This window comes from Sus scrofa, chromosome 14, assembly GCF_054392235.1.
Source record: "Sus scrofa isolate SSC_HxYL_T2T_F1_AM1 chromosome 14, Sscrofa_HxYL_maternal_Yorkshire_Landrace_v2.0, whole genome shotgun sequence".
Taxonomy (NCBI): Eukaryota; Metazoa; Chordata; class Mammalia; order Artiodactyla; family Suidae; genus Sus; species Sus scrofa.
In genome coordinates, this window is record NC_139396.1 from 20,111,629 (window position 1) to 20,127,549 (window position 15,921).

General features: G+C 50.4%; 1 protein-coding gene across 10 annotated transcripts in view; it reads right to left on the reverse strand.

Annotated features, from left to right (window-relative positions):
- Positions 1-1,613: 1,613 nt before the first annotated feature.
- Positions 1,614-15,921, reverse strand: part of LOC146396396 (NUT family member 2G-like) — a 52,383-nt gene continuing 38,075 nt past the window's right edge. For 5 of the 10 annotated variants that reach the window (XR_014826360.1, XR_014826363.1, XR_014826362.1 and 2 more), the window contains 6 exons: positions 6,780-7,476; positions 5,718-5,846; positions 4,534-4,706; positions 3,810-4,105; positions 3,238-3,348; positions 1,614-2,847 (listed from right to left, as the gene is read on the reverse strand). Coding sequence is in view for 5 of the 10 variants with exons in the window: in XM_084994471.1 (XP_084850597.1) it covers positions 2,113-2,847; positions 3,810-4,105; positions 4,534-4,706; positions 5,718-5,846; positions 6,780-7,476 (2,030 nt within the window). In the remaining 5 variants the exon portion in view is untranslated. The remainder of the gene's footprint in view (positions 2,848-3,237; positions 3,349-3,809; positions 4,106-4,533; positions 4,707-5,717; positions 5,847-6,779; positions 7,477-15,921) is intronic. The other 5 variants (XM_084994471.1, XM_084994473.1, XM_084994472.1 and 2 more) reach the window with 2 other exon arrangements.

Sequence of the window (15,921 nt, forward strand, 5' to 3'; positions counted from 1 at the left end):
GCTAAGGGTCAAATGTGAGCTACAGCTGATTCTATTGAATGAAATTTCTATTAATTTCTCTTTCATTCTTTTTCTTATTCTTTTTTTTTTGTGTGGGGGGGTGTACTCTCAACATATGGAAGTTCCCAGGCTAGGGTTGGAATTGGAGCTCCATCTGCTGGCCGATGCCACAGCTACAGCAATGCAGGATCAAACCTACATGACACCTACACCACAGCTCATGGCAGCACCCGATCCTTAACCCACTGAGCAAGGCCAGGGATTGTACCCATGTCCTCATGGATAGAAGTTGGGTTCATTACCTCAGAGCTGTGACAGGAACTCCCTCTATTTCATTCCTTTTATGGCTTGAAGAACATTAGTGTAATTCCTCATTTACAGTCCAAGCACCTTAATGTTAATCTTAGACTTTTTTCGGTTTTGTTTTTGTTTTTTTTTTCCTTTTTTGGGGGGCCACATTCATGGCATATGGAAGTTCTTTGGAACAATGCTGGATACCTAACCCTCTTCCCCACAGCAGGAAATCTATTCCTGGTCTTTTTAAAATCCTAGGTCTTGCTCTTCCTAAAGCTATTTGGGTGTTGATGCCAGTAGGCTGGTGAGGTTAGCATCAGGAAGTTTGACAAGATGCAATACTCAGAGTTCCCATCACGGCTCACTGGAAACAAATACGAAACAAATCTCCACCTTGTGGATGTTGGTAATTTCTATGATTCTGTGAATGTATTGTCCATTAAACCACGGTTTGATTATTATATTGATTGACTGGTTGTCATTTTAGGGCCACACCTGCAGCATATGGAAGATCCAGGCTAGGGGTCAAATCAGAGAATGCCAGATCCAAGCCACATCTGTGACTTACACCACAGCTCATGTTAACACTGGATCCTTTAACACATTGAATGAGGCCAGGGATTGAACCTGCATCCTCATGGACACCAATCAGATTCTTCATCTGCTGAGCCACATGGAATCTCCCTAAAATATTATTTGGTTATGGTCTGTTCAACTTTCATTTCTGCAATTTCTATTGCATTCAATTTTGTCTTTTCTTTTTTGGTCTTTTTATGGCCACACTCTTCAACATATGGAGGTTCATAGGCCAGGGGGCTAATCAGAGCTACAGCCACAGCAACACCAGATCTGAGCTGCTATGTGATCTACACCACAGCTCAAGCCAACGCAGTATCCTCAACCCACTGCGTGAGGCCAGGGATCAAGCCCGCATCCTTACAGATGCTGGTCAGATATGTTTCCGCTGAGCCATGATGGGAACTCCCAATTTTTTCTTTTTTTTAAGGCTGTGTTGTGGCATATGAAAGTTTCTGGATAGGGGTCAAATCAGAGCTGCAGCTGCTGCACTATTCCACAGCCACAGAAAAGCAGGATCTGAGGTGTGTCTGACACCTACACCACAGCTGACAGCAGTGACAGAAACCAAACCTACTAAGTGATGCCAGAGATCAAACCCATGTCTCCATGGACACTAGTCAGGATTCTTACAGCTGAGCTACAACAGGAACTCCCATTATTTCATTTTTTATGGATTGAATAACATTAGAGAATTCCTCATGTACAGCCCCTGCACCTTGACATTAATTCTAGACTTTTCAGGGGTTTTGTTTTTGTTTCTTCTTTTTTGGGGGCTGCACCTGTGGCATATGGAAGTTCCCAGAGACAACCCTATATCCTTAACCCTCTTCACCACAACAGGAACACTACGCCTGGTCTAGTGAAAGTCCTAGGCATTGCTCACTTGAAAGCTACCAGGGGGTTGATGCCAGTGGGCTGGTGAGGGTGGGACCACTGAGCTTGACAAGATGAAATACTCCACCCAAGACATTAATAGGCCATGAAATTCCACTCCCCATTCCCTTTGCTTCATCCTCATTGGGACTATGAGGCATCTGCTTTCACCATATTGTACACTGCAGAAATCCAGCTGAGACTATTGGATGTTCTCCCACCCACAAGGCAGTGAAGCAGAAAGTCCCGTCCTGACAGACAAGCCTTTTCTTCTCTGGCTAAGCCACCCACACGGGACACCCTGGATGATTGGAGTATCACCCCAGCCTGTCATCTGGCCACTTCAGAGAGGCAGAGAGAAACTCTCTAGAGGTAAGGGCTGCCTCCAGCCTCCATTCTCATGACTGGTGAGTGTCCAGAGGGCGGAACGGCACAAAAGCAGCTCTCCATGTCCAGTTCCTCAGCAGCAGCCAGGCCTCCACACTGAGCCCGCTTTCTAGACTTGGCAGCTTCCAGGGGGCCTGAGCTGAGGCCCATTCTCTGGGGCACGGGGGCCTGGGAAGCTTGCTGGGCCCTCTGCCCTGCAGTGCAGACAAGCCCCGAGGCAGGGACAGGGCTCTGTGGCAGCCCCCAGGGCAGCCGGCTGTGGTGAAGGCCCAAGAGGAAGGCCAGGCTGGGGAGCTCCTCCTCATCCTCACTGAACCCGTGACCCAGCCCTGGGGCTCCACTAAGAGGAGAGGCCTCCCTGAGAACCTTGCTGGCCCTGGGTCCTGATGGAGGGCCCGAGCGCTTGGTGCCCTGGCGAGGAAATGGCTGTGCAGTTCCAGCCTGAGGGGGCTCCTGATATCCTGGAGAGGGCACAGAGCCTTTGTGCCTGAACAGGCCCCTGTCTGTTTGGGGGTGCCTTAGATGGCCATGGAAATCCATCTGGGGTGTCCAGGTTTCATCTCTGACCCCAGGCTGTGGGCCTTGCTCGTTCCTCTGGGCATCTTGTCGGGCCACAGACTCTGAAGATCTTGAGTCCAGGTGGGGTGCCCTGTGATTGGGAGTGGCTGGCACCCCGTCGTCCTCCTCCAAGGCCAGGACTTGTGTCTGCACCAGCTGGTGGGAGAGAGGCGGACAGTGACTGCTCTGCACCCTCCAGGGAGAGCCGGGGCTTATGGGCAGGGGGAGGTGAGATGGGACTCACATCCACAGACAGAGCCTGTGGCCCTCCTGCCTTCCTCCTGCACCTTCTCCCCAGCAGGGTCCTTGCCCTGTCCCCGGCTCCCCTCTTCCCCTTCCATTCCTCCTGCCCTGCACCCACCTGGGCAGCCTCCCGGGTGCAGGGCCTCTCCGTCAGGGGAGGGAGGGACAGAGCCTTCAGGGCCTCCTGCTCTAGGGCCCTCCCCGGCCCTGGCTGACCTGGGTCCTTTCCTCCTGGATTTCCAGGGTCACCTGGGTTCCCACCCTGCCCCCAGTCTCCCTAGTGTCAGTCCCTCCCCTGGCCACCTCTTCAGGGGAGAGTCCTTCCTCCTGCTCCTCAGCAAGGCCTGAGAGATCTAGCTCTGGTTCTGGGGTAAGCAACTCTGGCAGGAATCATGGGTGAATGAACAACTCCACCTGGAATGGAAGGAAGAGGCTGTGAGCAGCCTTGGCAGGAGTGCCCTGGGAGGCGGGAAGGCTGGGGGGAAATCTGACTAGCAGAGGCCAATCCAGAGCCCCCCTCACAAAGGGGGAGCTTTCAAACTCCCATAGGTATTGTCTACTCTCACATAAACACACACACACACTCACAAGCAGGTGCACATGCAGACACATGGGCTCCAAAGCACAAACACATAGGCACCGACACAGACACACAAAGGCCTACAAAGAGAGAGAGAGACACACATGTACAACTTACACATCCACATATACACATCCTATGCACCAAAGTACACTCAGACACACAGGAAGACACACAGATATCAGGGTCAAGGACCAGAGCATAAATCCCATTATCCTGGGCCAAAGCCAGAACTAGGGTGCGAAGAGCATCTCTCCCTGGAATCCTGGAGTCTCAGACTCCAGGCCCAGCCCACCTTGGTGTCAAAGTCCTCCTGGGAACACAGCTTGTCCACGTAGCTGAGGATACCCGGGTCTGGGAAGCAGCCGTCCTCGTCCTGTGGCAGCTCATATCCATCCTCTCGACATTCCGTATCTGACTCCCCTGTGGCTGAGGGGCCAGGACCCACCAGTGCCTGCGGGAGGTCCCCATGCTCCCTGCGAGCCTCAGGGGGAATCTCCTTGGGGGCCTTGTGCTCCAGCAGCTGCCAGGCTCTGCGTGGCCTTGGGTGGGTGTGCTGGACCATGGGGCCGTGTTTCCTTGGAGCACAGGCTGAGGCAGAGCAGGAGGAAGGGAAAGTGAGGGGACCCAGCGACCAGAAGCTGACCCCTGAGCAGGCACAGGGGAGGGCATTGTTGTGGGGCAATGGATATGCATGTGGGAAGGGGGAGGAGCAGCCAGAGCCTCAGGTTTTGTGGGAGGCCAGATTCAAGTCAGGGACAGGTAAAAGTCAGGTGTGAGAACGTGTGGAACATCTAATGATCAAGGGTCTCCCCACCAGCACACTTGTTAGGTAGATTTCACAGGGGCCCCTTAGACAGGGAGGAGGGTGATGAGGTTCTAAATGGACCAGGTCCACACCCCAGAGGGGAAAGGGGTGACTGAGACTCCCTCGGGGGCTATCCCTGTTGAAAGACCAATGCCCCCTTGAGGGAAAAGGACCAATCTGGGAACAGGGACCAGGCCTAGGCCTCTCTTACCTGTGCCTTGACGTCCAGCAGGAAGGTGATTCACAGACTGAGTGCCCATTTTGCGGGATGTGGGTTCCTGAGGAGCCAGCTTTGGTGGAGCTGGAGGAGGCATGCCCTGTGCCCGCGTTCTGCAGGCCACGTTCCCCATCCTGATCTCATCCTCTGCCTCAAATTGCATGAACCTGGGGGGTGTTGAGGGACAGGCCCCAGTGAGAAAACCACCTGGGCTCTGGAGCCCACCCAGGGCAGCAGGACCGAGGGGGTGAGGAGAGGGTGTCCTTGGGGCTGTCAGGGCCCTGTGAGGTGCTGTCGCAGCAGGGAGCTGCTCTGGTGCAGGTCCAAGATCTGGGCCTCCTCCTGCCTGACCATCCCTGGAGCTGGAGGGCATGGCCCAGCAGAGACCCAGGTCAATCTCTGGGACCAGGCTTAGGGACACCTGGTGGGCGGTGTGGGCCCCTGCTCATGTGCCCCCGGACCTTGTCTGACCCAAACAATGGAGATGGCCAGTGGCCTGGTCAGGCACGTATCCCCACAGAGCCCTTGCCCAAACCCAGAACCTGGGGCTGGGAGGGAGAGTGCGGGAAAGCACGCATGAGACAGGGCCCAGCACAGGCTGGAGTGGGGATCCTACCCTTAGAGGTGAGGCATCTCTTGCCACTGAGAGCTAGCTGCTCCTTTGGTTTTGTTTGGAAACTAGGAGGTTCACATGCAGAAATGACAGGGAGGGCCAGAGACCCGTGGGCTTCCCCAGGGATGGCCAGTTGCCCATTCCAGCCACTGCTGATGAGGAGAGGCCTACCACATGCTAGGTCAGTGATGGCCAGGCACCCAGCATGAAGGGGTGCCAGGCTGCCGGGTGGAGTCCTCACCCCTGCACAGCCCCCATGCCTTCAGGGGACCCCCTCCTGGGCTGCCGTGCTCCCCAAGGCCATCCTGAGGCCTCCCCACATCAGCATCACGGTAGGGCAGAGCTCCTGGGACAGACAGGCTGGAAGAGCCAAGCTCTCCAGGTGGCAGAGGGGATTCTGGAGGCCAATAGGATTTGGGGATTCAGGGAACAGGAGGTGTCAGGTGCCAGCCTCCTCTTGCATCCTCTCTGATTGCTAGCACCAGAGCCAGATCCTGCCCTGGGGCCTGCCCATCACCCACCACCCACCCCACCATGTCGCCCATGGCCCAGGACCCTGACTCACTTTGCTGCCATTTCATAAAAGGCCATCCTCTCAACGGTGCTCATGTGCTGCCATTCCTGCATGGCCTGCCGCATGCCCTCCTCCAGCGTCATGGTGGGGTTCAGGCGAGCCAGGGTGCGAAGCACTGGGCTGTAAGCCCTCAGGGTCAGTCTCTTGGTACAGCCCAGCCCCCAACTGCCCAACCCCACCCAGCTCCAAGGCCTCCATGGGCCCCACCCCTGCCAAACCCAGGCTCAAGAGGGGGAGCCGAGGGTGTCTGGAGAGCAAAGACAAGCCTTCCTGGTGCCTGGTGCCACCACCTCCCACTCACCAGAGGATGCTTGTCCACTCCCTGGCTATAGCTGGGACCCTGTGGCTGGGGGGGTTTGCCATCTCATATAAAATGCAGCCGCATTAATGAGGGAGGGAAGGCGCCAGTCTACCTGCTAACAGGTCTGAGAAGTCCAAGGATTCTTCTGCCCAGGTCTCTGCACTAGATGGCCTAGTCCCCCTTTTCGGAGGGACCTCGGGTCTAGGAGGGATGTTCCTGCCAGGCTCACACCTCTAGGATAGACCCTTGCCCTTAGGACAGCTCGACCACCTCCCCGTTCACACTGGACTTCTTCAGAACAACAAGGACTGGGCATGCAGAAAGCTCCGTCCTGGGCCTGAATGTCCTAAGCCTTATCTGAAGTGATACCCACTGGCTGCCATAGGCCCAGGTCCATGTTGAAAGGAGGTAGCACCAGAGAAGCAGGTCCCATTCACACTCTGGCTCCTCACATCTGAGCAGGACCCTCTCGGACTGCTCTCCTGCACTCAATGTTATCATGGCAGTGCAGAAAGTGAGACAACTGGTCTTGCATGGTGGTGGTAGCTGAGCTAAGGCACGGACGGATGTCATGCACTGGACGTGGGACACATCTGAGTGCAGACGTGCCTCCTCATAGCATGGACATTGCTGTCAACCCTCCTTCTCTCGAGGTGAAAGGATGCCTGGAAACCTAAGCAGGGAGTCCATGCCAAGGTCCTGTATATGCGAAGGCTCCAGCTGAGCTAATGAGGGCCTGAGAGGTCACTTACATGAGAAAGCAGGAGAGAGCTTCTGCATCGGGGCTCTGGGGCAGGTGGCTGCGGGCCAGGGACTTGAAGCGCTGCCAGCGTCGGAAGTTCTGATAGACGCTCTTATGGTGAGACGCGTCCTCCTGAGGGCCCGTGTGCTGGGAGGCATGCAGGCTGCCTGCCCCAGAGGTGCCATGTGGCCACGGCCCAGAGCTCCCTGGGGGCAGGATGAAGGCCATCTGGGCAGCTGGTGGTGCCGCTTGAGGAGGAAGGCCTGGGGCCAAGCCTCCCTTGCCAGCCTGAGCTGCTGCAATAGCTGGGGCAGCCACCCCGCTGTCCCCCACAGGGCTTGCTATGCAAAGGGGTGCAGGACACAAAGCACTCCCCAGGAGGGCCTTGGAAGCATTCCCATTGAGGGGGGCCTGAGGGCGCCCAAAGGCCTGAGACTGGTGGGGCAATGCTGACCTCCCTCCTGACCAGACTGGGACAGGGATGTTGCCAAGCCCTGGGGCAATGGGGCCATGGTCAGCAGGAGTCACCCGAGGTGTCATGGGGTGAGCTGGCTGCAATAGGGTGCTGCCAGGCAGGAGTAATGGGGCCATGGGCGGTGGCAGGTGCTGCTCCCAAGCCAGCTGGGGTTGGGAGCCAGGGGTGGGGGGAGGATAGGAGCGTGAGGCCACAGGGGGCATGACCACATCCGTGCCCAGCAGTGGAGATGCTGTGGAGAGAAAGGAAAGGGGTGAATGGAAGAGGAGAATGGGTGACATGGACGGAAGCTCTCTGGGGACTCAGAGGGCACACCTCAGTGGGAGAGGGCATTTGGCCTGAGGAAACTGTGTGTTGTGCAGATGTCATGTTGGGCTTTTCATGGTCTTCATCACCGCACCATGTTCCCTGCCCCTGTCTACCGAGAAATGCTCAGCTCAGCAGCAGGGATTGGAGAGCCTCCCTGAGGAGCTCCCTGACACCTCGTCCTCACAGGCTGTCCCCACGTCCTGCACCTAAGAGGCCATCTACTCTGAGCATGCCCCTCAGCAAGGTCACTGGCAGGTAAGGGCCTTCTCCAAGGTCCTTCCAGGCACCGTGAGGCCTTTGATGGACCTCCACTGTCTAAAGTCGAAGGGCCTCACATCCTCCTCAACCCTTCCTCTCGGGATGCTCAGAACACATCTGTTCTGTCTTTCTTTCTTGACCTCACACAACACCTCTCAAAGGCTGCGAAGATCACTCTGCACACAGAACCCTTAGACAAACGCAGAGCAGCCCCACCAAGCATGCACCTGCCTCTCCGAACCACTCAGAGTGGACACTTCACGGGGGCTAAGGTGTGCCACCCCATCCCGATGGCCCTGAATCCCTCCCACCATGCAGTTCTGCTCCTCAGAGAGAAGTCTGAGAAGCTGGTGTGTGTCCCCTGCATTTTTGCCATTTCCCATCCAGGGTTGGCTTCCGAAGAGGAGCATGGGTCCAGGGCGGCTCATGTGACTTGGGTCATGGGAGTAGAGGCTGCCTGGGGTCCTTCCCCTTCCAGCTCCCAATAATGGAAAGTGAGGACAACCTGAGAAGCAGGCAGGAGTCAGGTGCCATTGTGAGAAAACCGCCCATTCAGGAGAAGGTTGTACATACCACGAGGCACCGAATTGACCTCCACAGGTATTCTAGGAGGTTTCAGAGTAGCAGACTAGATCATCTTCCTGCTTCTGTGCTACACTGCTTCACCCCCCCCCCTTTACAAAGGAAGCAGCCTTCATAGGCATTCCACCTCCACCAGCCTCTCTCCACATGCAGTAGTAGTGACTTGAAATAGGAACACACACTTCATCTCAAAGTCAGGCCTCAGCTTCTGCCGTGAGACACCTGACACACTGTGCCATGTCTGCAGAGACGTATTTCCACAAAAGGGAAACCAATACAGAACACCTCAGGCCCACGAGTCCTAGCTTGGGTGAAGTCACCTGGTTGCCCATCCCTTGTGGAATCCAAGGCCACAGTTGCCTGACCTGAGAAGTGAGTTCTGGGCGGGATGGAGGGAAACATTCTGGGTGGTGGCAGCGAGAGTCACATCCTGCCCAGCTCAGAGCAGACCCTTTCCTGAGCATGTGGCCACAGACAACACCCACCAGCACTGAATCGTTTTCTGACTATACCCTCCCATTCCACGCCCCCATTAGCCAGAGTATGCTCCAGTTCCAACCCCTTAGAGAGGTCTGGTGAGGCGAGCTTCAGATGCCTGAGGACCACAAGGCGGGGCTAGGCTTTCCCCATGACCCACCCAGGGCCAGCCACAGGACACTGGCTCCACACACGTTCCAAGTGGCTTGTCTCCCTTCTAGAAACCGCCAACCTGCCTGCTGCCATCCTGCCTCCCCAGCCAGAGCAAGGCCTCTTGAACCACCTCCAAGCAGCTGTCCTCCCCAGGGCAGCCTCAGGTTTCTACAGGCTCCCCAGCTGAGATGTCCCTGGGGTGCAGTGCTCTTGCCTAACTCTCCTTCAGTCCAACTCCATGTCCACAGTGAAGGGTCCCAACGGAAACCCAGGGTTTTGAGGGAGGCACTTTCTCTTGGAAAACAGCCCCTGTCTAGAGGCTTACGGCCTTCTGAAGCCATTCCCACAGGCATGGGCCTGGACCACCATGGGCTGGTAGCATCAAGAGCAGGACCTTACTAATGTTTCTTTGTGCCGAAAGACCCAGTCTATCAACCATTTGTCACACAGCCTACTGTCCAAGACCAGAAATCTTTACTACTTTTTCCTGTATTATTACATTGCTGGTAAATATTTTATGTTTTACCTTTTAAATCATTTAATGTAACATTTGAACAAATCATACTTCTCAGGGATCACAATCCACTTGTGCAAAGAAGAATATTTATATAATATATAGCAGAAAGGATTCTTTCCACTAGAAATCAGTGTTAACTGTTTCACTAAAATGTTTTTAGAGCTGTTTTTTGCAAGTAAAATTGAATGCAATCCACTTTTATTTTTTTACATAGTATATATCTTTTATTTTTTATTTTTTTCATTGTTTTATATATTTGTAAAAGTCTTTATTGTCCAGCTTAAGGGAGGACAGCTGGTGTTTCAGACCTGATTCTGCCTTTGTTATTATTATTTTTTAATAGTTATTTCCCCAATACAATTTTTTTTCTACTGTACAGCCTGGTGACACAGTTACACATACATGTACACATTCTATTTTCACACATTATCCTGCTCCATCATAAGTGACTAGACATAGTTCCCAGTGCAGCACAGCAGGTTCTCATTGCTAATCCATTCCAAAGGCAATAGTTAGTATCTATTAACCCAAGCTCCCCAACCACCCCATCATTTTCATTTAAAAAAATATTTCTTTCTTCCTGGTTGAAAATTAAAATATTCACAGAGAACTACATCTTAGACTTGTGATGGAGCATGATGGATGGAACTAGAGACTCTCATTCTGAGTGAAGAAAGTCCGAAAGAGAAAGCCCAATACCATATGATATCACTTATATCTGAAATCTGATATATAGCACAAAGGAACCTTTCCACAGAAAAGAGAATCATGGACTTGGAGAATAGACTTGTGGTTGCCACGGGGAGGGGAAGGGAGTGGGAGGGACTGGGAGCTTGGGGTAAATAGATGCAGAACTTTGCCTTAAAGAACTAAAGGTCCTAGAGATCAGTTTTTCCCCTTCTTATTTATTTGTCCTTTTGGGGGCCACACCTGCTGCATATGGAAGTTCCTAGGCTAGGAGTCACATCAGACCTGCAGCTTCATGCCTATGCCACAGCCACAGCAATGTGGGTATTCAACATGGACAGCTGGTTGGTAGGTACGTTGCACCTGTTTGTATTCATGGTTTGGATGTGTATAGAGTTGGAGTGTTACCAGCTAGGGTTCTTGGCCTTCCTTAATCAAGAGCAATTGATAAGATGCCAGAAGAGAAAATCAGGAAGGCTTTATTCAGGACACCTGCTTCAGCAGAGAGGTGCAGAAGCAATCACCAGGTTGCCTTGTTCACCTGCTCACTGAGCAGGGGTGAGCTAGTTCCTTCTATGGGGTGAGGGTAGGGGCATGTCCAGGGGTTGGGCCAGGGGGGTGGCTGAGGTGGTTTTCCCTCCCCTTTAGTGGTGGTGCATGTAGGGGGTGTGCATGGTACCCTGCTTTTGCTCTCTGTTCTTCAGAAGTGGAAGTTTTTTTTTTCTCACAATTTGTCCCAAATGAGCAAGCACATAGTTCTTTCTCATCCTTTATACTTTTGCTGTATTTCATTCTCCAGGAGATGTTTGTCCAGGTGCAACCACTGCAGCCCCTGCAGCCAAGGGTGCCAGGTCCCAACCTGTATCCGTAAGAGAGGCAGTTGGATATTCAAGGTATATAGGACTTTGTCTGTAAAAATTTAGACTATGTGTATATCTAGGTATGTAAATTTAGGTGGCCTGTTTGTACAGTTATCAGGCTGAGTGTAGAAATGTGCATGTGTGTCCAATACGTATTTATTTACACACACACACACACACACACACACACACGTGTGATGTCCTTTGCTTACATAACTGAGGTGAGAGTTGAGGATCCCACTCAGAGTGTAAGTGGATTGTGTGGATTCCATATTCATATGGAAGGGTGTGGACTTCACTGGAACTGGTTCATACTAGCTTGGGAGAGTCAGCTCTGTGTTTGGTAACATCAGGTTGGTAGTTTGAATTTTCTCGTGCTTGGAATATTTAGACCATGTAGATACCATAAATGAAGTCTTACCTGACTTTCCTAGAGATAAGCATTTACCAGCACACTGCTCATCTTTGTCTGGATGTATGTATGTGTCAGGCAAGAATTTTCAGGCATCAGTTTATATGTACGTATGGGACATTTTATGTGAATTGTGAGTGGGGGATCTGGGGCTTCTATGTGTGTACTGACCCTTCATTCTGAATCACTGCATTGCTCCTGTCAGGTTGAGTCATTCTTTCGGGTCAAAGAATTCCCCCCTCCCCCAGTGCTGGTGACTTCCAGTGGAAATGATGCAGATGGATTTAGGGGCATCTGTACCTTAGGCGGGTGGACACGCCTTCAACATTTGTATGGTCCTAGAATCTGGGGCCCTAGAAGGGTGAGCCTGGTGGACAGATGGCCATGTAGAGCAGATCCTTCACAGGTGTGTGGTTGGCATGACAAGCAGCAGTCAGGAAGTCATGGGGATTCATGGATAAGTGATAAGGTGGGCAAGTGCTCTCTCAGGAAAATCCCCTGAGAATCCGTTGGGCAGTCACAGGTGTTTCTGGCTCTTCTGTGGCACAGCTGGTAGGCAAGGACACCCTGCACATGCAGTCCAGGTGGTTCAAGTCTCTAGAGCCATGTGTCCCTGTGCCCAGTTGCCCCAGGAGGGTGCGAACTATTGTGGGTCAGGCTGGTAAGCTGTATCAATAATTCTCCACCAACCTATCTGTATGGAATCCTAGGTCCTCAGGGATAGGCAGGACCTCAGGGATCAGTGAGCTGACAAGGACAAAGGTGGGGAGGGCTTGTCTCTAAGGGAGGCTTGAGGAGTGAGGCCTGGAGAGCCTGGGGAGTCCTACTCTGAGGAGATATGGCTTCAATATTCCCAAACCCTTTAGACATGGTCATTGTTCTTTTCTGAAGGTTCAGGATTCTTCTGGCAGCAGGAAGATCATCCCAGTCTCGTGGTTCTCAGATCGGATGACTTGAGCCTTTTTTCCTCCTATTCTACCTCCAACTGCAAACCCATCAGGGAGGCCCATGATCACTGTGTCCACTAGCTGACCCTACAGCCACCTCCTGCCTCCCCTGGATCCATCTGTTTTGACGCAGCCCATGGATTCCATGCTGGGAACTGCTGGTGACAGCTATAGCTCTCCATTTGGCTTGGGATGAGTTTTCAGTCCCCATTCTTTGGGATTTGCTGGTTCAGCCTTTTCCCCAGTCCAAGAGTCCCTGGAGTTGGTGGTGGAGCATCCCAGGCCTTCTTGTGCATCTGCATCTCTAGGTGCAGTGCTCAGAGGGAAGTTCATAGCAACACAGGCCTTCCTCGACAGAGAAGAAAAATCTCAAATTGAAAACTGAACCCACCACCTAAATGAATTAGATAAAGAAGAACAGACAAAACCTAAAGTCAGCAGAAGGAAGGTAATCATAAAGATCTAAGAGGAAATCAATAAAGTAGAGATTCAAAAAACAATAGAAAAAATCCATCAAACCAAGAGCTGGCTCTTTGAAAAGATAAACAAAATAGACAAACATCTGGCTAGACTCACCAAGAAGAGGAGAGGGAAGAAACCCAAATAAACAAAATGAAAAAGGAGAAGTCACAACTGATGCTACAGAAATACAAAAAAACATAGACTACTATCAATAATTATATGCCAACAAATTCAACAACCTAGAAGAAATGGACATCTTTCTAGAGACTTACAGCCTGCCAAAACTGAATCAAGAAGAAATAGATCAACTGAACAGACGGATCACTAGAAATGAAATTGACTATGTCATAAAAACATCCCCTACAAATAAAAGTCCAGGACCATATGGCTTCACAGGAGAATTCTACCAAACACACAAAGAGGAAATCCTACCCTTCCTCCTTAAATGTTCCCAAAAGGTTGAAGAAGAAGAAACACTCCCAAAGACATTCTGTGATGCTACCGACATGCTAATTCCAAAAACAGACAAAGATGCCTCCAAAAAAGAAAATTATCAGCCAATATCCTTGCTGGATACAGATGCAAAAATTCTCAACAAAATTTTAGCTAACCAAATCCAGCAACATATCAAAAAGATCGTACACCATGACCAGGTGGGATTCATCCCAGGTTCACAAGGACCGTTCAACATACACAAATCAAACAATGTCATACACCACATTAATAAAAGTCAGAAACCACATGATCATCTCAATAGATGCAGAAAAAGCATTTGACAAAGTCCAACATCCATTCATGATCAAAACTCTTACCAATGTGGGTCTAGAGGGAACATTCCTTAACATAATCAAAGCCATTTATGACAAACCCACAGCAAACATAACAGTCAATGGAGAAAAGCTGAAAGCCTTCCCACTAAATCTGGAACAAGACACAGATGCCCACTCCCACCACCACTGTTATCATAGTGCTGGAAGTCCTAGCCACAGCAAGCAGACAAACAAAAGAAACAAAAGGCATCTGAATAGGAAGAGAAGTGGTAAAACTGTCACTGTATGCAGAGGACATGATACTATATATAGAAAGCCCCAAGAACTCAACCCAAAAACTACCTGAACTGCTCAACAAATTCAGCAAAGTAGCAGGATATAAGATTAACATTCAGAAATCACTCGCATTTCTGTATACAAACAGTGAAATAGTAGAAAAGGAATACAAAAATATGATACCTTTTAAAGTTGCACCCCAAAAAGTCAATCATCTGACCAAGGTGGTGAAAGACTTATATGCTGAGAACTATGAAACATTAAACAAGGAAATTAAGAAGATGTAAAGAAATGGAAAGACATTCCATGCTTCTGGATTGGAAGAATTAATATTGTAAAAATGGCCATACTACCCAAAGCAATCTACAGATTCAATGCAATCCCTATCCAGTTACCCACACCATTTTTCAGAGAACTAGAACAAACTATCCCAAAATCTATATGGAACCACAAAAGACCCAGAATTGCCAAAGCAATTCTGAGGAACACAAACCAAGCAGGAGGCATAACTCTTCCAGGCTTCAGGCAATATTACAAAGCCACAGTCATCTAGACAGAGTGGTACTGGTATCAAAACAGACAGACAGACCAATGGAACAGAATAGAGAACTCAGAAATAAACCCAAACACCTACGGGCAATTAATCTTTGACAAATGAGGCAAGAACATAAAATGGGGAAAAGACAGTCTTTTCAGCAAGTACTTCTGGGAAACCTGGACAGCTGCATGCAAATCAACAAAATTAGAACATACCCTCACACTATGCACCGAAATAAACTCAAAATGGCTGAAAGACTTAAATGTAAGACAAGACACCATCAAACTCCTGGAAGAGAATATAGACAACACAATCTCTGACATCAACCTTACAAATGTTTCTCAGGTCCGTCTCCCAAAGCAACAGAAATCAAAGCAAAAGTAAACCAATGGGACCTAATCAGCAAGCTTCTGCACAGCAAAGGAAACAAAAAGGCAACTTACAGAATGGGCGAAAATAGTTTCAAATGATGCAACTGACAAGGGCCTCATCTCTAAAATAGACAAACAACTTATGCACCTCAACAGCAAAAAAACCCAACAACCCAATGGAAAAATGGGCAAAAGACCTGAAGAGACATTTCTCCAAGGAAGATATACAGATGGCCAAGAAGCACATGAAAGAATGATCAACATCGTTGATTATAAGAGAAATGCAAATCAAAACTACCATGTGATACCACCTCGCACCAGTCAGAGTGGCCATCATTCATAAGTCCACAAGTAACAAAGTCTGGAGGGGGTGTGGAGAAAAGGGAACCCTCCTGACCTGTTGGTGGGAATGAATGTAAGCTGGTACAGCCACTATGGAGAACCGTATGGAGGGAGATACCTTAGAAATCTATACCTAGAACTACCCTATGACCTGGCAATCCCACTCTCAGGCATATATCCAGACAAAACTTTCCTTGAAAAAGACACATGAACCCACATGTTCATTACAGCACTACTCACAATAGCCAAGACATGGAAACAGCCCAATTGTCCATTAACAAGTGATTGGAGTAGGAAGATGTGGTATATATACACAATGGAATCCTACTCAGCCATAAAAGAGAACAAAATAATGCCTTTTCCAGCAACATGGATGGAACTAGAGGCTCTCATCCTGAGTGAAGTAAGTCAGAAAGAGAAAGGAAAATACCATGTGATATCACTTATATCTTGAATCTAATATATGGCACAAAAGAATCTTTCCATGGAAAAGAAAATCATGGACTTGGAGAATAGATTTGTGGTTGCCAAGGGGGAGGGGCAGGGAGTGGGATGGATGGCGTGCTTGGGTTAACAGATGCAGACTATTGCCTTTTCTTTTTTTTTGTCTTTTTGCTATTTCTTTGGGCCGCTCCCTCAGCATATGGAGGTTCTCAGGTTAGGGGTCGAATCAGAGCTGTAGCCACTGGCCTACACCAGAGCCACAGCAACGCGGG